The following is a 25,297-nucleotide window of genomic DNA, read 5'->3' as shown; positions in this document are numbered from 1 at the left end:
ATATCCGAATCTATATAGGAAAAGGTCAGAGACGGAAACGTATATAGAGTTGAATCGCCTGACGAGTCAATTCATATTCATTAGAGAGGATCTGACATCCGTTATGTCTGCTTCCGTATTTCCCTTGAAAGTTGTGTACCCATCAAAAAAGAAAAGAAAAAATGTAGAAGAAAACAGCTGACAAAAATTCTTCGTCATTTTTCCGCGTTTCGCGGAGTCTGCCTCTTCCCACCTTTTCCCTTTAAGTTAACATATTTTTACAAGTGATTTTATAGGGCAGGCATCGACAGTCTGAACGCGCTCTCATTACGCGGTCGACAGCTATCGAATAATCACCGTCATCCCGACAAACCAATTCAAAAGCACCAATTACATGACCTTCTTATTTTGTTGTTCTTCTCCTTCGTTGTTGTTGCCCCTTTTCTTTCTTGTTCAACTTTTCGTATTGTTGTTTGTAGATTGTTTGACAGTGTCGACTTGCCGGTTGACTGCTGATTTAGTTAAACAGCCGCCCTGCTTTTCTCATTAAAAAAAAAGGGAGTCAAATGACTTCGCACACCAACATTGCACAGCTTACATTTTTAAATTCATTTAAGCCGCTAATTCTGAATAAACATGACCGCGAACGTCTATTGTGAATTTAGTTAACAAAATAACGTATTCTGAAATGAAAAGAGCATATCGATTGTTCGCTCATCTGCCGGCCGTGTCGAACTGATTAGCTACAGAACGGGACGGGATGCACAATTCGTTCCCGAGGTCAGTTACGTGTAAACGATGCAGCGAAAGACTATGCCGGATTGTTTGCATGTAGAGCCAACGGGATTGACGGCTACAGTAGCCGCTCATACACAACAAGACATTGTATAATCGTGTTCATTAGAGCCTATACAGACTTGCGGTTATTTTTATGTTTTGAATATATATAATTAAAAGCCATTTAGTTAGATTTGGCTCTTGGCCCTTGCAGAGGAAAGAGATGTGTTACGTATCCCCCAGATTACCGCAGCATCACTGGAAGTTCGATAGACAAACGGTATGCGTATAATTATACCGTAATTCGGCAGCCGGTACTCGTACATCAGGGAATGAGTAGCCATTCATGCATTCATTCGTGCATCAGGGAAATTGTTTTGCCGTTTAGGATTGTGTTTTCCATAACCAATTTCATCAGTGGAATTATTATTATTATTTTATTTTTTGGAAATCAGTTAAAAGAATCGTCAAAGAACTCACATATGAATACGAACGCCATCTCTTTACGAAATCCTATACTATAGTAAAAACCCTGCATGAAAACCTATACGACCTACGAGAAGATTCCGCTTTATTCAAAAACTGTATAACTAACGGGAAAATATTTTATAAAGCACGACTTTCCGTACAAAAGTACGGTACGGATTATTTAATGAAAATCACAAAAACTTCAATTTACTGTGGATTGTTTCATACAAAAAAACTGATACGGCTATTTAAATATATTATTAAGATTTATCATTTAACGAGGATCAAAAAAAATTACTTTGTTTTTATGTGGGAATCGGCATCCAATTTTCAGTTTAACGTGTGGTTTTTAACGAATTCCAAGAGATGTCCTTTTTTGCAGAATTTTGCAAAAATGAGAAGGCCTTCCCACTTTTGTCAAATTCTGTCAAAAATTACATCTCTTGGAATAAAAAAAAATCCCCCATCATAATCAAAATTGAGCGCTGATTTCGATTATTTGATTGATTTTCTTGTTAAATCAATCGTTTTTAAAATAAAATAAAACAAAGTGCTGTTAGCGTCCTAACTTTTTTTTTTGTTTTTTACTTTTATTTTATAAACTGTAAAGCACATTGAAAAATAAACTTGATTTCCGTGATTATCATTCAAATCTGAATCGAAATCATGAATTTTAAGCAAAATTTGAAATTTGGCCAAAAATGAAAAAGTGGGAAGGGTATAGCCTTCCCACTTTTGTCAAAATCTGCAAAAAACGACTTCTCTTGAAATTAGACAATAATCACTCATCATTATCAAAATTGAACGCTGATTTCTATTAAGTAATTGGTTATCATGTTAAATTAGCCATTTTCAAAATAAAATAAAACAAAGTGCTGTTAGCGGCCATCTTAAGTTTTTGTTTTTTCGTTTAGTTCATAAACTAGAAGGCCAATCGAAAAATAAACTTAATTTCCGTGATTATCATTTAATTCTGAATCGATTTCATGTATTTTAAGCAAAATTTGAAATTTTGCCAAAAATGAAAAAGTGGGAAGGGTATAACCTTCTCATTTTTTCATTTTTGACTGAATTCCATGTTTGGTTAAAAATACATGAATTCGATTCAAAATTTACCCAAAATCACGAAAATCGACTTAATTTTAACGTAAACCTTGACATTTCTGAAATAAAGGTAAAAAACTGTTTCTTAGAATTGGCGCGCCAACACGCTACAGCGCCAGCGTGCTCCATCAGAACTAGGATTAATAAATGTGATTAAATAATACTCTATTCTATATATTTTAAGAAGTGATAAGAAGAAATTCATTATTTAACGAAATCGGCCTTCAATTTTGAGTATAACGTGTAATTTTTATCGAATTCCAAGAGGTGCCATTTTTGGACCATTTTGACAAAATTTGGGGAATCCCTTTGATTTTTCTTCACTTTTTAGTTTTTGTATTCCCAAAAATCTAAAAACTTAGCTAACTATACACGAATTAGGCTTATAGTTTAATAAAAATCACCAAAACTGACTTTAGTTTACTATGAATCTCGAAGTTTTTTAGATAAAGGTGAAACACGGAATAACAAAAGTACGCGACAGTGCTAACGTACTACAACACAATTATTCCGTCAATTTCAAAACAGCTTGTTGTCGAAAAAACGAATACTTTTTTGAAATAACAAATCAAGTTTGAGTATATATAACGTTTCTTACATAAAAATTCACCTACATGGATTAAGTTTATGAAGGAACACCTTGATGATAATCATAATAATACAAAACACTTGCCGAAACCCGGGATCGAACCAGGGACCTTTAGATCTTCAGTCTAACGCTCTCCCAACTGAGCTATTTCGGCGATATGTATTGATGCGCTATGTTTTAAGTTAATTTATTTGACAATACTGAAGGATGATGACTCCTTTTCACCCCTCATTTTGAACGAGTTAAAATTTTAAGTTCAGGCATTTCATTATTTTGTTTTTTGGTGCACAAATTTAAGGTAACATGTTGATTTGATGCCCCAACAGAACTACTGTGGAGGAAGCCTAACGAATTTCCATTTTCATGTGTGCCCTTTTCCTTATACAGTCATACGCCGTAAATTTGGTCACTTCCCAAAGCAGATTTCATTCCGCTCGACAGTAATTAATGATCTTCCCCTTTCCGCGTCGAATGAGACTTTCCGCCAACGAATTTCAACATGCCAGTGCTCCTGCCATATAAGTTCTTACGACAGCGCAAACGCGTCGTATAATGGTGCTGAGATGAACTTCCTTGATAAAAAGAGCCACCATAAGGAAAACAACGAGTAAAAAGCGTTTCTTTATACAACAAGAAACTGCGTGATATAATTTTGAAAGAGGACAGGAATTTATGGCTATGCCACTGGCTTGCTATGCACAGCCCATAGGCTTGCAAATAAAGTAGAAGATTATTCCTTGTTTTCATCACCGTCCTTTAAAGTTTAAACATAGTATATAGTACGTTATGCCTCACGCTCTCTTGCCAGTTCTTGGTCACGAAATACAAAGCGTTTGTGACGCCAACAATTCACTACCATCAGAAGCGCATTCTTCGATAAATCATCCGTGTTTAGAACCGTGAAAAGAGTCGGTAAAAACAAAATGCGCAAATTATTTAGAGCGCGCTGAGAGAAATGCCAGCACTATTCTATTTGAAAAATGCGAGGGTTTTCCCCCCAACAAAGGAAGAAGAATGAATGAATGAGCTCGAAACGAAAAAGGAATAACCATGCTCAATATTCCAACTGAGCTGCGTCACAAGATGACCAAATAACCTAAATCGAACGGCATTCGAATGCCAAGGGTAAAGAACAAAAATGTGATGGTTGGTAATTTCAGCAAAAGAACTCAGTAAAATTATTAGTCAATTATATATGCACACGCAAAGGGGCAGTGTGAAACCAAAATGAAACACATACCTATACGTCTGTAATTCTGAATGAATAAATTACCGTTATACCGCATGAGAAAAAAGAATGGAATTATTGTAGAAGCGCATTTTATTATTAGGAGAAACGTCCATTTTATTCCACTCTGCAAGGCGTTTCCATATACGTGCTTGTTGTTCGGCAATGATGGCCGATACATTGAACGATTCCGTTTGTTCTTTCCTGCTGGTTTACCACAATCCTCGATAATTGTGTACATACTATAGTTATAGAATAGCGAGCGACTACCGGAAATTAAAACATTATAGTTTTCTTGTGTCTTGGCCGATTGACACAATGACGTTCGTCGATATCTCGTAAGAATTCAATCCTATTGCCAGCAGGGAAACAGCTGAAAAGCTATTTTTCCAAAAGTGATGCAACCTATTAATCCGCCATGTAAAATGCTGTTATTAAAAAAAATAAGATAAAATTGCTGTAAAATTTCAAAATCAAAACCATAAATAGGAAAGAAACAAATTGAACCGTGATAGCCTTGCGTTGTTTTTATTTACCGTTAGCGAAACGCAAGACGGACGCAGTAACTATATACTCAGCTGCTGCTGGCTTTTATTATTCAAGGAAAAATCGATGCATCGTTCTTTACATCCTTATGGTGACAAGGTGCTGTACATCCTGTGGCATCACATGTAACAATGTGAATATCCGATTTTGACAAAGTATATAGATACACACTATATGACACTCGGACCTATATAAGAAGCCGAATGTGTTTTCTTTATTTGTCATTCATTCATACGACAGTCATTCGTATTGCAGTCCGTGCCGATTTTCGCTATCCAAAGAAGAATTTGTTCATCGCATTCTCAGCATTCCAGTGTGGTGATTACATTCTTCATATAATTCAAGGTATGGAGATCTGTTATTATTTTCCCACGGAGATCAGCTTTTTCTCCAGCTAAAAAGCTCAGAAGGGGCAGATGCGAAACGTTAGTTAATTTAAAAAAAAAAATTGTGCCAATAACTGGAAAAATCTAATTCTCAGAGATTCGCTTCGGTTGCCAAGACAACGGCGGAAAATGTTTAGGACGAATCAGCCAATCGTGGGTTTCAATGAATAATTCCAATCTGCATTGCGCAAAGTCTTGATTTCAATTTTTTCTACAGAAATAGACTCGGCCATTGACCGTTGGCTTTTGAATTAACGGCCTCACGATCTATTCCAAACGATGGTTATCGACGTGCTGTTTGCGTTGGCTATTACCATAAATAATCCTTCCAATGTTCTCTTAGCAGGGTGCATATTTCGATGTAAGCATTAAAATGGGAGTATAGGCCGCTACTCCAACTGTTGTTTTCTGCATAGATGATGAGGCAATAGACAAAAAAACAAAAACAACAATAGAAGCGCGGTCAGATTGCAATCGCCATTACACGAGCTCACTGACGGCCGTATAATTTATAGAACTCTCTGTTGTTTTTCCTCTCGTCTTTTACGATACCTTTCAAGGTGAAACTAAAAAGTGCAGCGCGTTACCAAAAGTCATTTAATATGCAGAAATGTCTATATAGATTGTAGAACAATGAGAAAGAAACATCTGGTTTATGAGAAACGGATAATTGTGTTGTGTTTGCGTGTTATGTAGTTAAAAATGTCGTTGCTGAGGTTGTTTCCTGGTAGACAGACTGTATATATCCGCCCTCGTTAAACTTATCCTCGTGCGCAAAGCGGAATTCATTGTGCACTTCCGTCCTCTTTCCCATTATTATCAATTACTTTGAATTTACGAATTTCATTTATTTATTTTTCTGTTATTGTTCGGCCGTTTTTGAATCACATCGACACCATAACACAATGAGTGGAAGCCACTGTTACAGAAACAATAAAAGTCTTAATCGTCCTCTGATTGCAATGCAGAATATGATTCGAGGTGAAAGAAGCGCTTTGGTCACGTTGGCCCTCCTGCTGATTGGCCTGTCCGCCCTAGTGAACGAAGCCGGAGCTGAAAACCGGTTCCCTACTTCCCTAGACGATAGCAATCTAGAGGAGGAAGCTCGTTATGGAGTTATTTCGGTAATGATTTCTTTCATTTTTTTATTTCTTAATTTTACGAGTCAACTTTTAATAACGATATGACAAAATGACATTCCTAACGCGTGTAACGGCATATTAGAAACGGTTGAAAGACGCCTCTTTTCTTTTCACGCAACTCTTATCGTTTATTTTTTTTTTGTTTGTTCGAAAATGAAAGCAATTAACAAGTTAGTGAGCCTAATAAGTTATTACGTTGCTAAACAACACTGTAATCAGCATTTCACTTTTGCTGTTTCCTGTGTAAAATAGACCCTTTTTCAAATGATGTTTATGATAGTTTTCGAAACAAACGAAGGGGACTTTCGGTTATGTGGTGATGGTTGTGCGGTTATGATAATACTGTTTGGGCTTGGGTCCTTTGACTTTTTTAATGTTTCCTTATTTGGCGAAATGCACGTGCAATCAGCTGACCGGAGCAACTTCCAAAACGACGCTCAACCTGAGCGGTATTGTCTTGTTGGGCATGTCCTTATCTGCGGCCGTCTCTATGTGGGCTTATTCGCATAACCTGTTATCGGCGCAGACATCCAGCGGCCACAACCACTTGTTCAAAAAGCTTTTCAATAAGGTACCGGTTCAATTTGTTTAATCAAAATTAAACAACACGTTTAGATTCAGCCTCACACCCATCGCCGCCAAATGGTCAACTCTCTTCGAGGTTAGTGTTTGATTTCTTTCATTTTTTGGCTTTGACGACACATGACGCATACCTGGACGAAATGCTTAACGACTTCAGTATGATTATGGTTGGTTACGCGTTGACTCTGGGGACATGACAAGCGACTGTTAACCCCAAACCTGTTGATTTAAATATCAATCTATACATTCGATGTGGTTTCGTGAACTCAGTTGTCGCCGTCGACGTCACCGCTCAATTACACCGTCAACTTGTCGGGTCTTCTTGTTTTGGGATTGGGCGTCGCAGCCGCCACCATGCTCTGGTCTCACGTGTCCGCACTTTCCGATAACAGGCTCAAGGTAAAATGAACATTTCACGCTATATCTAGTTGTGTTGACAATACTAAACCTTGAAACGGACAGCAACGGTAAGTTCATTTGCTGCACATACATGTCAACTTGGAGTTTTGAAATTGATGCATTCGACTAACTAAATGAAACACTAACATGCAATTAACGATGATACAGAGATCGACGAGCGACGATGGATCGCTGGCCATTGCTCTCAATAATATGCACAGACGATTCGAACGTGCTGAAATCTACGAAATGACCTGCCGCCAACGAATCATTTGCGAAATCGGAGCTGAGAAAAAGAGCAATTTCCCTGAAAATAGCTTTGCATATTCGGTCAATTCTTTCTTCGGGTATATAATTCAATATTACAGTGTTACTATATTAACAAAATTGATTAACACCATTGTTGGATCGACTCGGTTTCAGCTCGATTAACGGAAACAAGATGCTCATGGAAAGCTTTGAGAACCACAAAAGAGCGAAAAGTTATCTGATGGCCTGGAACGAGGGCAAAGGAGGGAAAATGTGCAAAACTGTTTACGACCAATGTTCCATGACTAACGACAGCATAAACAAGCTCATCAAATCTTCTGAATAACAACGAACTCCTGCGAATCTATAGACAATAACTCCAATCAAAAGGATATAGACATAATGCAACTATTCGCCATCTTAACCGTAGACTTAATCTTTCAATCTTTTTTCGTTCTGCTGACATCAATTAAGCAACAAAACAAAACAAAACAAAAAACAAAACAGCTGTACAAAATACTTAATCAATAATGTCTTATCACGTCATTTATGTAGAAGTTCAAGTGTGACTGCCCTCCATCCAGGTACTGGGAAGATACCTGGGTGATTGTCACTCGACACTTTGTCTCGAACCAATTCCTTCATCTGTTTCTAACACCTTTCTTTGTTGATTTAGTACTTTCAAATTGACAAGGACATTGACTCTTCTTTTTTTGCCATGAATTTTTGCTAATTTATTTCATTTAAACTTCAACTTATTTATTGAAAAACAATGTCATGAGAAGTACGTGTGACGATGAGAGATGTGAATCGACACGATCTCTGTACAGCGCGAATTTTAAACGGGAATGTTCGTGTCTCCTATTCTGTGTCAATGCTCATTCTGCTTTTGTTCCTTAATAATACAAACTGCTAAACTATAACACACTTATTTCATATCGCGAATCTTCTAAATTTCTAGAAGATTTTATGTACTATGAGACGTTCTATTTTCCATTCTGAAATTCATAGCTTTTTAACCGCTCCGTTTACACATAACGGGATGGCAAACACACAAAAACACTTTTCTGTTAATTTATTCTTTCCCAATGTTTTCCTATTAAAAAAAAAAAAAAATGGGAATCCCGAATTTATGCGCACAATTAAAAGCCTTCGTACCCTTCGCACTGCATCTATACAATTTTATTCAAATATGACCGAGATAATGGAATTCCCCTTCTCCCCTTATCAGCAATTTGAAAGTATGAGAAAGAATGTCGGTTAAGGTCCACATAGTTTGCGATCAATTCCGGGTAAAACAATAACTTTGTTTAACCTTTATACTATATACATTCGTTCTTTGATCAACCGTGACAATATTTGATTAATATCCATCATTAAAATCGATTGCAGTCTATTGAACTGTCACACGGCAACGGCTAAACAAACTAGCGAATATTAGCTTATTGATCACTGATTATATTTCTATACACATAATCTTAATAGCACAAAGGTTAATCACGCGTTACCTAGCTTAACTTCTTTATCTTTTTGTCATTAGTCGTGAAGTAAATTCCTCTCTCTAGGATACAACAAACGTCATAACGCAAACACCCCAATCTCAGTTGACGTCCGGGTATAATTTAGCAACATTTATACAACATGGAATGAAGACGCAATTCAAATCTCCCCACCATCATATATTACAGTGACGTTAGCATCCGTTGACACAACTGACTGCCCAATTGTCTTTGAACGACAGCGAAACGAGTTTAACTCTGATAGCGCAACCTTTAATGTATAATGTAATGTAAACCAATTCGTTAGAGAAAAATAAAAATCCCCAGCTAAGTACTACACAAAATGATCCGTCCGAAGTCTGCTTATTAAGCCTCAAGATTTTCTTATCGAAAAGGAGGGCGGAATGCTTGTTCAAACACGCAGCTTCAGTCTCACTTTCTCATGGAACGATAACAACGTCTGACCATTCGATAAGAATCGCCTATTTAAACGATGATTGTTGGAGACAATTTTCTCAAGCCTTAGAAACAAACCGATTCTCAGGATCCGCGTGCAAACACAAATATAAAATGAAGTCTCATTATTTTGTTTGTATAATTGCGATGGCGGTGGTCCAATTTTCAAATGTGTCCGGACACGGTTACATCTGCGATCCTCCCGGCCGCTCTTCCATGTGGAGGAAAGAGTGCGGTGGATTTTCGACAGCGACAAATGTCAACGACATGGGCCTCAACTGCGGAGGATTAGAGGTAACACACAACGGTCTGCCCATTCTGCCTTAGGCTAATAGGTTGTTTTGTTTTATTTTGTTTTTTTTTAAATCACATGGCATTTTGTTGAAAGGTACAATTTAATGGAGTCAATCAAGGACGATGTGGCGAATGCGGCGACGAATGGAGTTTACCGCGTCCCAGGTCTAACGACGAGGGTGGCCTCTACGGTACTGGAGTAATAGGGAAAACCTACCGGCAAGGAAGTGTAAGAACAGCAGAAATGTCGAGACATTGAACTTAAATTAAGATTGAAAATGTGTGAAAAAACAAAAAAGAGAATTTGATTTTTCAAAAAGGTCATCAACGCTACCGTGTTGTTGACAGCCAATCACTACGGCTTTTTCACGTTCCGACTCTGCCCGAAAACATCTGCCCAGCAGTTGGTGACGCAACAATGTCTGGATCAGAATTTGCTGACACTCTCCGACGGATCGACTAAATTCCTCATTCAGACGCTTGGTGTTTATTTCTACCCGAAGATCCAATTACCACCTGGATTGACATGCAACAACTGCGTTCTCCAATGGCGTTACACATCTGGTAAGTTTATTGTTTTATTATATAACCGGTAGGCTACACTTGCTTTGGTTAACGTATATAAGCGGGAAATGCGGAACATTGACACGATTGTTTTTGTACGTCGAAAAAGGTAATAACTGGGGAATTTGCGAGGATGGAACTGGTGCTGTCGGCTGTGGCGATTACCAGGAGACATTTGTCAATTGTGCCGACATAGCCATCGTTTAAGTTCATATTCCTTAACGGAACTACAATGAATTGAGCCATTAGTTAAAACTGCCATCTTGGCCCTGTATACCCAATAATGTACCTTTAAATTTTCTTTCAGCTTTCAAAGCCATCGACTGATTCATGTGTAATCCGAATTGAACTTTCTTAGCGTGAATATAACTATACTATATATGCTTGGCATATAAGCGTACCTCATCTCTCATTGAGAGCAATAAATTTGTAATGAAGTACGTACCGAGTTTCAAATGTTAATCCCATTGTAAAACGGCTGAATTCGTGTTTACGTTTTACGTTAGGCCTGTTCTTAAAAAAATCATGCGTTAAGGGCCCAAGGTTGTGTTGGGACATGATAATGCGCAATGTTCAGCGTTTATATACTGTATTTTTAAAAAACAAAAATGACAGTGGTGTTGAAAGGTTGTTGGAGAATTCCGGATGCGGACCCACGGTTCAAACACGTCACCTGAAACTGTCGGCTTTTATAACAGAGAAGGCAAGTTAGGATATTAAAATTGGATAGGCCTGTATAAGGAGAAGTCATTAGGTTTTATTAGTCTATGCACCGCTATTAAATTCTCCCTTTATTACATCTTTGCCATAAAACGTTAAAACAAGATACGTTTGATTGTCACCTGTTGCGAGTTCATTCTACGCGCCACGCAAAAAAAAAAGAAAGGCAGCACATAAGGTGAAACACGCTATAACGCGATTCCATCAATTATACATTCTTTTACATTTTTGCGAAATCACCCCGCTTTTTTAAATGTCACTGATTTCCACCGATTTTCCACTGTGTTAAGTTGATGTACACGTGTTGTGTGACACGACAGTAGTCAATGAGTCAGCATGAATTTTCGTTTCGGATCCACAATAGTGGTAGACTGTGTATATCTTCGATAAATGCGGTGTCATGGTAACGGGACAATGGTGTTGCATCACAGACTACAGCAGCAATATAAATATCGGGGTGCATCCTTTATTGTCGACTTGGTCAATTGTTAAAAGCAACATCAAAGGAAACGATTTTGGAGCCAGAGGGTTAATACAGTACTAACACATAAGGCCGATCTCTACAATGGAACGTTTGTCAGGACGTTAATAAACACAAGATCACGGGCAATAATACGTGAACAACAACGGACGAAAACGAAGTGAGAATAAATTCATGGAACAAGTGAATTCTGTACATGTCATACATGAATGTAATAAATAAAGCAAGTGGTTGGAACGTGATTTCATACAAATTAACACATTTGCAATTGATTCAAAAGGTAATTTGAACTCGTGTTTTTTTCTTAGAACATTCAACATCTACAAGCGGTTAACTATACATTTTTCAATTCGCACGTTGATATTCAACGCCGGCGATCTCGTGATTCTTCGCGGAACGGTAGGGAACAGTGCGGATAAATGGCCGCGCAATCGACGCCCTGTTCACCTTGCAAAGCCGCCTGGACGAGCAAGGCCATCTTGGATTGATCATCGTCCAACTGTAAAACCAATTCATCGTCTTCTTTCAATGACTCGATGGTTTTCTGCACCATGGCTGACCTGTTTTCAATCCAGTCCCGCACAAAAAATTAGAACAAATTCCTTTCATCCATGAGAACTTTGTAACAATTTAATCCTCACGAATCAACGGGGAGGACAAAACATAAAAAAAAAAAAAAAAACTGACCGGTAAGCGGATTGACTCCATCGTGTAGCAGAAGAGAGCCACGACGATTGTGAAACCAGCTCACAAATGGCTCTTTGTTGGCAATCAGTTTGCTTGAGCGAACCGAGCCAATAATCGGCCAACTGGTTGATGGCCGTCTGCGCGAACGAGTCGTCGTCCATGTTGCCGAAAAATCCGTCCGAATGTTGCCTCATCTTGATGACCGGGGTGGCCGACTTGTTGACCAGGTACCAAACGAGGCCGGCCATAAGAGATAAAGTGCCCATAACGCCGTTCGGGTAAGCCGAAGCGATCGATTGGCCAGCGAGTCCATCGGCCATTTTATCGATCTCGTTTTCATGTTGTTTCACCGGTCTCTTCGTTACGTGCTGCTGATAACCAGCTTCTTTGAGAAAGAATCAAATGAGAAAAAATAAAATAGACATTGTCCGTTAATCGATAGCGTGGTTTCAATAACTGGACTGGCGAAGGAAACAGGACGAAATAACAGTTGCATTAGCTGTTGTAATCAAGTGCTTTTTGGCTACCACCGCTAGAGCTCAGATAAGCTGCTGAGAAATAGTTTAGGGGAAAACGTGTTATCCGAAATCTGGTTTTCACTGTTGTCTTCTTTAAGTTGGACTGATGGGTTTTAATCCAATTATGGCCTTGGTTTATATTTTGTTTGTTTTCTTAAACGTCCGGCGAGGAAAACTTCAGCAAAATGAACGTGGCAACGCAACATCTGCAAATGTGTGCATCTCCTAACGTCATCAATCTCGGCAATGTTTTGACTTCTAGTCGTTTTCAAATGAAACAACATTTCCATGATTGCTAAATGAAAGTATTAGGCAATCAACATCCTATACGGAAATTTAAAATGCTGGACATATGCGGAAGTCAACAAGCGAACCCGTAAAAGAAAAATGTCGCACTCTCCCTAGCACGCACAACAAACAAAAAATGTACAGTTAAGCGCCTTTGTTTTTAGTGAAACAAAAGCTTATGGGGAACAGCTATAGCGGTCTGCTAGTGATAGTTATTTATAAAATACATAAATAATAGTTTTTATTTTAAAAAAAGGAAACCTATTCTGTTCTACACGAATATAGCCTTACTGGAGGTACCGTAATTCTTAACGCAACATTTGCCGCGTTGAACGTTTCAACACGGTCGTTTTACGTAACCAGAATGTCATGACAGAAAAAAGCGCGTTATACCTGGATGAATCGGCCGTACTTTGTTCTTCTTGCGAGCCGGTTTTTTGCTTATAGGTTTGCGGGTCGGCCGCTCTTTTTGTTGTTGCACGTAAAGTTGTTGTTGCTCTTGCTGCTGCCTCTGCCACGCATCCAGAACGAAAGCGTGCTGATCGGATAGAAGCGGAACAGGAGGAGCCGAAACAGGCCGATAGTTCGTCAACGTTGGCCGATTGTAGACGCTGGCGTATTCGTTGCCTTGTGAATCGATCATGTTCCACGACGTCTGGTAGACTTTGTGCTCATCAGCCGGCTTGTGGTAGTACCTCTTGAGCTCCTGGGCGAAATAAGGGCCGCTGGGCACTTGCTCGGCAGCGCTGTTGCGCGACGCCGGATCTGTACGAGTGATGTGACGGCTATAGTCGCTGAAATCGTAACTCTCCGGATAGAAATGGCGCCACGGTTCAGCTGTCGATGGCGTCCGAACGGCTGCTGGCGCTGGATGACGGGGCATGACGAATGGATACTCGAAAGCGTCGCGATAATCGGACGCCACCTCCGCAATCAGCAGTAGCATTAATAGCCACGCAGGTCGACGACAAGGCATTTTCCTTTGGCTAAACAAAATATGTAGTGAAATTATTCAAATGTCTTTAACGCTTAATGGTTGTTGGTTTCACAATGGTCAACATTCCGATGTGATGAATGACCAAAAGCCCAAAAAAAATGAAATAAAAGAAGAGAAATATTACGGTATAAGTGTAGTACTAATGCATTTTTATTTTCAAATTGACTCACGGTGTTTAACGTGGTCGTCTATATGCATGAGAGAAATCTAATACACGCTATAGGATCTAATGTGAAAATGTACCGTTGGTCAAGAAAAAAGACGATTCTTTTACTATGTACCAGCACTATATGTATATAGTATGTACGGCACATAAAACGTCGCGCATCAGTGATATCAAAAAGAAAAGAAAAAATAAAACGAACTATGCATTACAACTGGTAAGGTATAAAAGAATAGGGGACATGAAGAGCTGGGAAAAAAAAAGATGCAGGGAATTCGGACGCTTGAAGGCTCAGCCGACCGTTAAGACATGTTTCGAATAGACTCTGAATATTCTTCTTTCTTCATCTGCAATTCAAATTTCTATTACACATTTTTGTTTGCACTTATTATATCCCCTTTCGAACTTATCCCGCTCAAAAAATGTTTGTTTTCGTTTCGGAATGAAAGTGTTTTGAATTAACGTTCGTTCTGTCCACGGGGAAAGGTGAACACCTGTGCCATTGATGCGTAGCCATGTATCAACTTAGTCCCGCTAGCTTTGAAACGTTCCCGTCCCAAACTATATGGTGTTATCGAATCACGCACACACGGCACATACAGAAAATGTGTTCTGTTGTTGGCTTTTACCTCTTGTCTCTGAGATGGTGAGTCCAGCAGTCAGCTAGTATATATATACGTTACAAAGGCCCGGTAGACGTATGGTGATTGAACGGATGTGGCAATTGTTCACTGGAGCATTTCCACCACACCACGGGCAGTCCGGAACCCGCGTCTTCTCACGCACCTGTCTATTTTACGATTAGCAAAGTCCTGTCCGAAAAGCAAAAAACAGATGATCACATCAGAAAATGTTGACAGAACGCAAACGGACGGTTTGTTCTCTATGTGCACACAAGTTTTGAGGCCGATAAACTATCAACTTTAAGACGAGGACGGATATAACTTCTCGACTGACTTAAACCAAGAGAGACTGGCATTTGTTTTTCTTTCTGCCTCACAGCCACTGCTAAACTCACAGGGAGTCTGTTGGCTTGCGGAGGTAAGGGCGTAACACAAGGACACGGCCCGTGCCACTGGCAAAACCAGGTACCTCCTACTCCCGAGAAACCCCTTCCCCCACACAAAAAAAAAATAAAACAAACGGCTTCCACGGGAGAGCTTTAGAGGCTCTCCAGTTATTACGACAGCGGCCAGCCCTTCAGGCATTTTCCGCTTCCCTTTTTTTTTTTCATATTTTGTTCGGCCAAATTCTAAAATATATTTCACCTGTGCTCTAAATCTGTTACTATGTGTTTTTTTTTTGTTCTGGAACGTTAACGCCCTTCCCATCGTGTCACGAATTATATTGTTTCTGTTCTATTACTCTGCAGTTCATGCCCTTTTTAAAAGTGTCCCTGTTTCGCTCTGTTAGTCAATCCATACTTCCAGGGGAGGTTGACTGACAGTCTAAAGTCGTTTGTCAGAATGTAGAAATTAAGAAAAGGGAGTCGGGGAGGGAAGGAAAGCATTTTTTTTTTTATTTTCTGCGGGGGAATTGCATTCGATGTATGCAAATTAAGTGACGATCAACCGATTGTACACGTGAAGGATGTATAACGGAACTCGCTTTTCTTCTTTCACGTAACATGAATAGAGATTTTGACTAATGTCTGACAGGAAGACTATTATGCCACAACATGTTCATTTACGAAAGATTAGCATATAAGAATAACAATGATGGATTAATAACTTACGTTTATTTTTTATAAGATTTGATCCTAATGAAGTTGGTAGTGAAAATCCTGTGTTAGGGCGTTTGGCGCAAAATGCAGGAGAATTGCATTAACTGAATTTGGATGTGACAAAGGTGATAACGAATATCACAAAAACACATAGACAAACACACAACAAATAAAACACGCACAAGCGATCACACACTGTAGAGCCCGAGTGTTTGGCTGGACGGTCTGACGAAGACTGCCAGTCCGGCTGGTTGGTCGAGCTCGTGTGATGCGACGTTAAGATTCCATCACGCATAACCAGGAAAAAAAAAAAAACAAAGAAAAGAATTTGAAAAGGGAGAATAGAGAGGGGGATAAACAAAAAAGCAACGATAATAATAACCAATCATGCAAGTCGGTCGTATCATTCCTTTTTGGATGTATACTTCCTCGTAAAATTCGTTCTTCAACAACAGCTGGGATTTTTCTTCTCCTTAATACTCGCCAGATTTCACCTGTCGTCAAAGTTCATTGCCCATAACTATATGAACGTCTTAAACGCAGAAGATATTCCTTTTGTATACACAAACTGTCCGTATTTATTGAATTGGACGTTAACGTTGTAGTCAATTCATATGGACGTATTTCTCAGTAATAGTTTGGAATAAAAAGAAAACCCAAAAATTCGTCATCGTGATTCATCTGAACCGGTTCAAAATAATGGATAGATGTATGTACCGTAGACATACCACTATCACCACCTGAACGCACCTGGCGTTTCTTATTCTCTTTTGCTTTTGTTTTTTCTTATAAGTTAAAAAAAAAAAGGGGGACGGTGCATATTCGTGTGTGGTTTCCTTCTTCTCGTCATAACACATTACTCTCTCTCTTTTTGTCGCATATGCAGTAACATTTCTTTTCTATTTCGAACAAGTTGAACGACCTTCTGTTTGCTCGCCATAGCTGTTGAGTTGTTGCGTGTTGTAAAATACGGCCGCAATAAAATACGTCCTGCGTGAATACTAACGAAGCCAACAATATATTCTACCAGCACAGCATTCAATCACGAAACCCCACCTTTTATTTATTGTGTTGATCCTGAATGTGGCCCTTTGTCACATTATCTTGCTTGACAATTTCTTAGCTCGAATGTAAACGCATTTAGAGGATAAAGCAAAGTGTTTCAACATGGTGATGAAATATTGCAAGAGGAGATACAAACAGTTTCTTGCAGATACGTATATATACATGTCCGCCCTCGACTGGAAGAAACGGGGCAACTCACCCGTATCCACCTACACCGTAGCTGCCGGGATTCGTCTTGTGTTCCGCCATCATCACCTTCTGTTGTTTGTTTTGATTTTTTTTCTTCTTGGTGGCACTTTTGCATAACAAACTGTGCGCGTGTCTACCGGTTCTTGTGCGGCAACAGGATGTTAGATATAGGCAGAAACTTGCAACACAGATTTGAAAAGACGTTTTAAATCTTTTTTTTTTTTTTGGTACTTTGTTAATGATCACAAAACAGAACTAGGATGAAAAGATAAAAGACAGATGGATCACTTTAAAAAATGGGTCGGTGTGTCAGAGAGTCAAAATTAAAAAAAAACTAAATAGGCCCTCTGTCACAGTTCGTAATCTTGTCCACTTGCCATACGATTTATTAGCATTATTACTATTATTATTTTTAACTTAAGAAAATTGAGTTTGTTTGACGAAGGTGGATAACACATTTTCATACTTCATTGCCTCGTATAGGTAAGGAGAATAAACTTAGGTGATGTCCAAATGATTATTAGATAACCAGTTCCTTCTAAAAGCTCTGTACAAGTGAAGATTTGAAATCAACAAAGAAAGAATGTGGAACAAACGGTAATGTTCCAGTTGGTAGGGCATAATCGGTTCGGAAAATCGGTGCGGCCAATGCTGCGCTCTTCACGGGGCCACTTTTTCTTGTTGGTTAACGGTAATCGATGGATCCAGCCTGTGGAGTTCGAACGCTCGAACAAAACGCCTCAACCCAATGACACAATTCTAAATTTAAAAAAGAAAAAAATTAATCAAAAGGGTCATCATCTTGCTGTGCCATCGTCTGCATTTATTTCTAAAGCAGAAAAAACATTTAATTTTTAATTCGATCCGATGACCAAGAAAAATCAGATCATTTTCTATATGGCGCTTGTGTTGACGGTTGACTTTTGTGCCATCATTTCAAATTTCAATGGCTTTTTACCAGCTGCTGGCATGGCCTCCTGACTTATACACACAAAAGTCGGTGCTCATTTGTTCTGTTTGTTTGCTTTTCTAGTTCTTTTCTGTCTGTGTCATTTTGAGCGAAGCAGCAGACAAATAGGAATCAACCATTGCCCTAGAAATGTTTTTAATGAATTGAAGGAGAGCTATAAGGAACACATGTGTGCGCCGAAATTCTCTTGCCCAAGAGCCCGTTTTTATAGCCGTTAAATGGCTTCGTTTGCCTTACTTTTCTCAATTGCAACCGTCTGTTTTGGAAACAGCTGCCCCGATTTTTGGAGAACAAGCCAAAATAGAGACGAAAAGAATTGGCCTGTCTGTCCAGAATGAACGTTTTCATTCTTCATTTCATTCGAAACATAAAAAAAAAAAGCCCAAACAAAACCCTGGAATTGCAATTTGATTATGCAGGGTCTTTGTTTTTTTATTGTTCCTCGACCTAACGGTACCTTAATCATATCCTTTGAACTTTTGACTGTCAAATCGTAAAGTTTATCAATGCCCCACAAGTATACATATAATATTTAAAAAGAAAAAAAAAAAGAATTTGCACATCTGAATTTCACAGTATATGATAAGTGTATTGTTATTGTATGTCATGTTTAATCTCTTTGTACAATGGAAGATAAACAAAAAAGACAAACACAAATTATAGCAGAGAATAGACGAGGCATTTCTCCGCTCCTCGTAACAGCTGTGTGGTAGTAATGAGAAAGGCGTTATAGTAGACAGACAGGGTGACATCTCCTTTTGTTTGGTTTTAGCATAATAGAATAAATAAATGAACCCGAGGAGGAACAACGATAGAAATTCTTGCGAGGGCCTACTTGAAAATTGGGTTGCGCTCGTCTTCAACACCTCGGAGCCGCAACGAACCGAATAATGAACCGTTTGTGCTTTATTTTTTTAAATTATTGCTAGTTAAATAAGAAACGAATTTGTGCAAATTAATGTGAGAATTGATGCAAATCAGCAAAACGCAACAGCAAAAGTTTAAATCTAAAAGAAGGAAATGTCCGGGTCAATTCTGTGTCCACCGCGTGCTGCTATGCGTGCGGCTTGATAAATGCTGTTTTACATAGAAATAAATGAACCGGTTATTCGCTGTGGCTCTTGAGTTTCTTAAGAAACGTTTCCTTGACGCTGAAATCGCAAGAATCAAACACATCTTTGCATTCCTTGTCTTGCAGAGAACGTCCTTTGTCGGCAGCGTCTTGGTAGTCGTCGATCATGTTCTTCAGCGCGTCCGGTATGTTTAACACGGACAAGTAGCGAGCATACCTGCACGATGCACATGACACGTTGTTTACAATAAAAACGACTTGACTTCTGTAAACTAAAAATAAAATAAAATAAGGAAATACCCAAATGCGTTGACGATCTTGGAAGCGGCAGGTCCTAGAGCTTTTTCATTTTGATGGATTTCGCAGAGGATGCGCTTCTGGCAGCCGGTATCGTGAACGTCCAACTTGCGCCACATTTCCTCCATCATGGAAATGTAGTCAAGGATCTTGAGACTGTCCCAATCCATCGGAGCATCGCTCGATCTGTGAAAATAAAAAAAAAAAAAATGTTTCAAATGATGAACATCTGGCGCGCTAAATTCGAAAGCGCAAATGAACAAAATCGGTGGCGAGTGCGACTGACGAATGTTAAAAAAAAAATTAAATGTTTGGAAGGGCGTGACCCGGACCTGGCATAACCGTAATGACTACCAGAACCGGTGCCAAAGCCACCGGTACTAAAGCCACCGGTTCCGCTGCTGCCGTATGAACTGTAACCGCCCGATCCGTAGGTCGTTTGACCTTTCATCATCAACTTGTTGGAAACAATGTGGTAGATGAGGAATCCCAAAGCCGAAAGAAGAGCGGCCGTGCCGAGCAATGCCAACAAGGCGCCCGTCGTGTTCAAGTTGAGCAAATTGCCGGCGCCTGTCGGTAAAATGAGAAACAAACGAGGATCGAGCGTTTGCTCTCCCCCGTCGTCTTCATTCTCTTCGAGCGCTTGACCACCGTCGTCTGTTATATCGTCCTGGAACGCTTCCCAGTCCTCGGCCCGAGTCGACCCAACTGACAACGTCAAGAAGACGAGACAAGACAGCAGGATCCAATTACGAGATGCCATCGTAACGAGTGCAGATCTGTTTCTTTCCCGCTTCTATACTTTCTTCTCGCTTTTGCTATAGACACTTGGACAGTCGTCGGGGATTACTAATGGACTTTAGTACAGATGACAATCAAACAAAATCAAATGGAGGCAGACAAGATTGTGAATATTTTAGAAAATGAAGAACGACTGGCAAACTGCTGAAGAAAGATCGTTCGATTCAAGTGAAAGATGAGATCTGATGTTGTTCGTCTAATAACCGGCCCTACTTATATATTCAAGGGAGGAGCCAACCGGAAGCCGGTGCTTTTTTTGATGGACGCCGATGTTTCTCTTATACGGGTTCTTCGCCTCGTCTACTGCCGATGAATCAAAAGGGAGAAACTAGATCACTGATCACAGCATCCGTCACGAGCATTTTTAAACATGGCGACTATCATAGGGAAGGCAGCAACGGGCGTCGCGGCGCGTCGAGTCGAATCTTTTTCATTATTTTCAACATTGAATAGAGGATTTGAAAGACAGCATCACCTTTACGCTTGGTCAACGCGGCGGCTAATTCCCCGTTTTTATTTTGTTTCTTGTTCCTCGTCTCTACGTTCAGTGTCTTCCAACATGGCACGATGGAATCAGCCAGACGTCTCATTCAAACTCCCATTAAATGATCTTCATAGCGTTTGGGAAGGGGGGAAATGTTATATTTAAATCAAGATTTTATACATTGAGGTCCGCGTGCTCATTAAAGATAATGGCTGTCTACTCAACTATCACTTTGGCCTACATATAGAACAAGAGCCCTTTTTAGATATGTCAGTTATCAATCACCAAACAATGAATTTACGAGATTGATGAATACAAGAATCGATACTGACGTTATCGCTCGCAAAAACCTGACTGAGAAAAATAGAAAGAAAAGAGTTTTCTTTTTTTTTTTTTTTTCATGTTCCGGCAACAAACACATCAGGGTCACCCTTTTTAACGTTTACATTATTTAAATAGTATAGATTGTTGTTTTTTTTTTTCAGTTTGTTTTTGTTCTTCCTTTTTAAATAATTTGTTGTTGTTGTTTCTATCTTACAATGCCAAAAAATTACGGTTTTTTTCTTTTCAAAAGTCTACGTTTTTGGGCAACTTGTCATGAATTCTTCCGCCTACAGTTATTAACTGCAACAACATATTCAGTTAAGCTATGTTTGAAATGATTCTACGCTTTAATAATTGTTTACTGAATATCATTCAGACATATAACTGAATTCTATTTGTAGATTTATTGCGATTAAGATGAATGACCCTGGTTACTTCCCATATATAGCCCGAGCTATAATATACGACTGTTTGACTTTACCGTGTTCCTCACACTATAACAACTACGTATGGAAATGAAGTCATTTCGGAACCGTATTGTCAACTTCCCCCATCGGGTCGTTCACGTAAACAAATTGCCGGTGGACGGACGGAACGGCAAGAAAATTTCCAAGTGCAACGACCCTTCGTGTGTTTGTCGTAACTCGTCAAACATGTGACAACTTCCCGTCAATAGACATCCGCATCGTTCGTGTGTCTTTTGTCAGTCACAGCAATAAAAAAAAGTGTGAAAAAAAAAACTAATTCAATTGATTGCCATCTGTTGTGGTGCCGTAGATGTTTAGCGTGCCGTACTGATGTATAACGAAGCGTGCGAAAGTGTGATAAGTTTTCGGGAGATAACCGACACTCTTCGGCCATCTACTGAGTGAAAACAAATCAAAGGTGCTCGTTGCTAAAAAATAAAAAAATAAAAAGAGCTGCAATCTACCGGTTGCTTGTCAATCTTACCGCGCCACTGGCTGACTCTGATAACCCAACTTTGAATAAGGTTCGTAGACGTATTGATGCGCTTGCGGCTGCGTGTAGTATTGGCTCTGCTGGTAGCTTCCCGCTGGGTAACCGGATTGGGTCAGCCAAGGTGAAAACAGATTGCCGCCCGTCTTGAATCCGTGATGATTGAAAATTAAGGAGATGAGGACAATAGCCCCGATGACGAGGGCTACGATGCCCACTGTCGAGACCAACATGGCGCCACCTGATCCCAGAGGAATCAACGTGCTGTTCTGGTTGTTGAAATACAGACGGCCATTTTGATTATCCTGCGGTTCGTTAGAAGTCGTTTCTCCTATTTCGGCTCTGGTCATCGAAATCGCCAAGAGGAAAACGGCCAAAATGGCCGCTCGTTTAAAACGTCCGCAAGACATGATTTCTAAAAAAACAAGCAATAAACTTGATTCGTTTCGATGTATTGAAAGCATTAACATTTCTGAAAATGTTCCCTTGCTCTTCAGTGGTTTAATTTAACTGTTTTGCAACAGTCAATGGTGAGGGTACAATTAGTGATTGACTGCGTGCCTGAAAGTGCTCGAGTGCGTGTGGTCATCTTGTTACGGACTTTTACGTGCGTTAAAGTGTTTTACAAACCTCTAGAATTCGTCAGTCAGCATCTATTTTTCAGCTGCTAATTAGCATCGAGACAATCATTACTATCCTAGGTTGATTATTCGTAAATACATGTCTGAGGTTAGAAAAGGGTAGATCCCTCCCACGACGAAAGAAATAATTCTCCGTTCTTAAAATTAAAAGACCCGGAGCAGATGGCTCGATCATAGGTAAACGCTGGTTGTGGTACGCTCCGAAGAATGTTAATTACAGCTAGATTGTTTAAACTGAGTTAAATTCTTCGGTAAAAAAAACAAACTAGCCATTAAGAAAGCAACGGTTCTTTCATTGCTGTTCCAATAAAATCATGTCGATGTCGATTGGTAGGTGGCAGTCTTCTTTTCCAAAAGCCATCTGTCCATCCATGTTCCTAAAGATGATGACTTTAACCTTACCTGGCGGATCGGTGGAGATGATCGAGCCAGTCTACGCGTTCCAGCTGCGTCAAATAATAGAGATCTGCTTTTTTCTTGGCTGCCGCTGCGAAGGCGATGATCAGCGATGAAGCGATGATGGCCAAGATGATCAGCACACCGCAATAGATTACGACTGTGTTTAAATTCGTGCCTTCGTAGAGGTTGACGATGAGTCCTCTGGCCGTATCTCCAGTTTTGCGGGCGGCCGTCACCAACAGATTTGGCACGTCGAGAAACATTTTGTGTTTGTTCTTTTGCTGATTTGTTTTCCACACTACGTCGTAACTAGCGTTACGCGCTATAATTATTCACTATCCGTAAGGGGGTGCAATTATTGTGATCGGTGCAAGCAGGTGGTTTTCGGGCGTCTTATTGGTTTAAGTTGAAATACTAATAAGGCTTTCGAAAGCCTGGCGTTTGGACGGAAAAATGGATAACGTACGACTACGACTCACTCGTTTCGTTCGGTAATGATTTGTAAGTAAAGAGTTTCAGTTTGCGGAGAGCCAAAATTGATGAATGATTAACAGAGGGCGTAAATCATCTGAAGGATGACTTGATTAGCCACTTGAATCACAATTACGTAAGTTCTGGAATAAACACAAAGATTTCAACGAAACAGAAACTACGAATGGTTTTCAAGAGCTTCAATAGAACAAACGTGAAAAGATGTCAATGCTAAATTCAGCAAAATGTTTTCAAATCTGAATACTACTTTAGAATGATTTGAAACTGCGAGTTGGTTGCAGAGGAAGAAGAGGACGGTGTTGAATGAAGGCAAGCGATGTACTAAAGCGTGCGGATTATGTGGCGCAGCCTTTTTGTGTTTTGCATCTCGTTACGACCCTTTTCTCAGTGAAACATGCACTTACACGGAATTTGACGGACGTGGAAGACCAAAAAAACACCTGCTGCTGCTCGTTCGTAGACAATAGGGCCCTCCTGCTCGCAAACTACAAAGCTCCTAACCAGTGGTTATCGATGATCGCAACAACTCCGCCTTCTTGACAAGGTAAAAAAAAACGAATCGAGAATTTTTCAACTCAAGTTCAAGTTGACGACGAGTGATGAAGACAAGACGGTGACTGTACCATTTCATCTCTCACATCCCCTGCTATATATACGCTGACTAGGGTGGTAGCTCTTGACGTATGACGTAAAAGCGGAAGCCAAAAACGATAGGTGAAAATCAAAATTGAAACGCATTTCTATGATGTTATTAGTACTGACGAATGTACCGTTGTTTTTCTTTCAGGTGTCAAAGGCCGTGCAAGGATGCAAAGATATTTAGACCCGCCTTTTTACTGAAATGTAGTCTATGACATTCATCAAGAGAAAACGTTAAAAAACGATGACAAGAAGAATAAATCAAAACACTTCCGCTTCCCTAAATGAAAATATCGAAATGCGACCCAAATTCATCTAACCTCTTTCCAATGCTATGAATATCGTTCACGCTGATATCGTCGAGAAAGCGTAACATCCTATAACAAACATAACAGCAGAGTATAAAAGTCAGTTAAAATGCTCTTTTTAAGAAAGGCCATGGCGGACTAGGTTCATTTTTACGTTCAGTCGGGTCAATGTTAATGGAATAATTACTGCATTTTCAGGAAACAAAGAAAAAAAAAGAACTGATTTGTTGAGCAGTGTTGGCAATAACGCCGTGAGTGTCAGCCACTTAGAGCAACTTTTTCTTTTTTTTTGAACGGTACATTTCTAAACCGGAATCACCTTTGATTGCTGGTATCCGGGGTCGGTGCTCAAAACGCATTATCCCCAAAATTCCAACGAAAAAGTGGGGACGATTATACATGTGACATATTAGTTAAGCAAAGTCTTCAGTTGTTTTCAAATGCTAAACGAAACAAGACATATGGTAAAAGCATCGAGGATAAAAATAGCGGAAACCCGAATTACATATTGGCAGGCGTGACCCTGTAAGCTAGAAAACAGAATTCCTTTTTCACAGTTTGCTCGGCCATGTCGATGACGAACATGCAGTCTTCCACACATGAGGAGCTTCTTCCTTGTGGTAAAGTCTGGTCTCCTGGCTTCAAATTTATGTGAACTAGTTACCCCTTAATTGGTCAGCCGAATGAGACGACATTTCATAACATTTTTGCATACATCTTCTTTTATTTCTTGGTTTAACCACAACTAAATTATTCTTGCATGGTTTGACGGTCAGACAAAATGTTTCTTGGTAACATCTCGGAAGCTGGATAGCTTCAT

At 39.6% G+C, this 25,297-nt stretch overlaps 4 protein-coding genes and 1 non-coding gene across 9 annotated transcripts; 2 read left to right on the top strand and 3 right to left on the bottom strand.

Moving 5' to 3' along the window:
• Nucleotides 1-2,998: 2,998 nt before the first annotated feature.
• Nucleotides 2,999-3,071, bottom strand: Trnaf-gaa. Its single transcript has one exon. It is a non-coding gene; the product is annotated as a tRNA-Phe (tRNA).
• A 2,911-nt stretch (nt 3,072-5,982) lies between these two features.
• On the top strand, nt 5,983-8,372 carry LOC116923951. Its single transcript, XM_032930485.2, has 5 exons — nt 5,983-6,201; nt 6,629-6,790; nt 7,072-7,200; nt 7,369-7,547; nt 7,624-8,372. The coding sequence occupies exons 1-5, from the start codon at nt 5,983-5,985 to the stop codon at nt 7,793-7,795; spliced, it is 861 nt and encodes a 286-aa protein (XP_032786376.2). The 3' UTR covers nt 7,796-8,372.
• A 1,082-nt stretch (nt 8,373-9,454) lies between these two features.
• LOC116924092 lies at nt 9,455-10,702 on the top strand. Its single transcript, XM_032930677.2, has 4 exons — nt 9,455-9,698; nt 9,793-9,927; nt 10,019-10,262; nt 10,372-10,702. The coding sequence occupies exons 1-4, from the start codon at nt 9,519-9,521 to the stop codon at nt 10,467-10,469; spliced, it is 657 nt and encodes a 218-aa protein (XP_032786568.2). The 5' UTR covers nt 9,455-9,518; the 3' UTR covers nt 10,470-10,702.
• A 621-nt stretch (nt 10,703-11,323) lies between these two features.
• Nucleotides 11,324-16,100, bottom strand: LOC116924091. Of its 3 annotated transcripts, none has more exons than XM_045173405.1 (5): nt 15,852-16,099; nt 14,746-14,928; nt 13,350-13,942; nt 12,151-12,535; nt 11,324-12,023 (listed from the first exon to the last, which is right to left on the bottom strand). In XM_045173405.1, the coding sequence occupies exons 3-5, from the start codon at nt 13,930-13,932 to the stop codon at nt 11,828-11,830; spliced, it is 1,164 nt and encodes a 387-aa protein (XP_045029340.1). In that variant the 5' UTR covers nt 13,933-13,942; nt 14,746-14,928; nt 15,852-16,099; the 3' UTR covers nt 11,324-11,827. The 3 variants fall into 3 exon arrangements, with proteins under 3 accessions (XP_045029340.1, XP_045029342.1, XP_045029341.1); XM_045173407.1 differs by having other exon boundaries at nt 12,151-12,532; XM_045173406.1 differs by lacking the exon at nt 14,746-14,928 and having other exon boundaries at nt 15,852-16,100.
• A 2,531-nt stretch (nt 16,101-18,631) lies between these two features.
• LOC116924085 lies at nt 18,632-24,161 on the bottom strand. 3 transcript variants are annotated; one of them, XM_032930668.2, is made up of 4 exons: nt 23,935-24,161; nt 21,993-22,413; nt 19,436-19,618; nt 18,632-19,352 (listed from the first exon to the last, which is right to left on the bottom strand). In XM_032930668.2, the coding sequence occupies exons 2-4, from the start codon at nt 22,406-22,408 to the stop codon at nt 19,169-19,171; spliced, it is 783 nt and encodes a 260-aa protein (XP_032786559.2). In that variant the 5' UTR covers nt 22,409-22,413; nt 23,935-24,161; the 3' UTR covers nt 18,632-19,168. The 3 variants fall into 3 exon arrangements, with proteins under 3 accessions (XP_032786559.2, XP_032786560.2, XP_032786558.2); XM_032930669.2 differs by lacking the exons at nt 21,993-22,413; nt 23,935-24,161 and adding an exon at nt 23,042-23,855; XM_032930667.2 differs by lacking the exons at nt 21,993-22,413; nt 23,935-24,161 and adding an exon at nt 19,765-20,478.
• Between the last annotated feature and the right edge of the window lie 1,136 nt (nt 24,162-25,297).

Source organism: Daphnia magna, linkage group LG5 (assembly GCF_020631705.1).
Source record: "Daphnia magna isolate NIES linkage group LG5, ASM2063170v1.1, whole genome shotgun sequence".
In the NCBI taxonomy this organism is placed as follows: domain Eukaryota; kingdom Metazoa; phylum Arthropoda; class Branchiopoda; order Diplostraca; family Daphniidae; genus Daphnia; species Daphnia magna.
The sequence above is the reverse complement of the archived record's forward strand: the minus strand, read 5'-3'. Positions and strand labels throughout refer to the sequence as shown.

Bases quoted from the DNA above. Each gene is read 5' to 3' on its own strand.
- LOC116924091 (XM_045173406.1), bottom strand. From the start codon at position 13,932: ATGCCTTGTCGTCGACCTGCGTGGCTATTAATGCTACTGCTGATTGCG. The intron at 12,536-13,349 runs GTATAACGCGCT...TCTTTCTCAAAG, and splicing joins AGTACGGCCGATTCATCCAG to AAGCTGGTTATCAGCAGCAC. The intron at 12,024-12,150 runs GTCAGTTTTTTT...GATTGAAAACAG, and splicing joins TGGAGTCAATCCGCTTACCG to GTCAGCCATGGTGCAGAAAA.
- LOC116924085 (XM_032930667.2), bottom strand. From the start codon at position 20,195: ATGGCATCTCGTAATTGGATCCTGCTGTCTTGTCTCGTCTTCTTGACG. The intron at 19,619-19,764 runs GTCCGGGTCACG...TTATTTTCACAG, and splicing joins AGTCATTACGGTTATGCCAG to ATCGAGCGATGCTCCGATGG. The intron at 19,353-19,435 runs GTATTTCCTTAT...TGCATCGTGCAG, and splicing joins AAGATCGTCAACGCATTTGG to GTATGCTCGCTACTTGTCCG.
- LOC116924092 (XM_032930677.2), top strand. From the start codon at position 9,519: ATGAAGTCTCATTATTTTGTTTGTATAATTGCGATGGCGGTGGTCCAA. The intron at 9,699-9,792 runs GTAACACACAAC...TTTTGTTGAAAG, and splicing joins TCAACTGCGGAGGATTAGAG to GTACAATTTAATGGAGTCAA. The intron at 10,263-10,371 runs GTAAGTTTATTG...ACGTCGAAAAAG, and splicing joins CCAATGGCGTTACACATCTG to GTAATAACTGGGGAATTTGC.
- LOC116923951 (XM_032930485.2), top strand. From the start codon at position 5,983: ATGAGTGGAAGCCACTGTTACAGAAACAATAAAAGTCTTAATCGTCCT. The intron at 6,202-6,628 runs GTAATGATTTCT...ACGTGCAATCAG, and splicing joins CTCGTTATGGAGTTATTTCG to CTGACCGGAGCAACTTCCAA. The intron at 7,201-7,368 runs GTAAAATGAACA...ACGATGATACAG, and splicing joins TTTCCGATAACAGGCTCAAG to AGATCGACGAGCGACGATGG.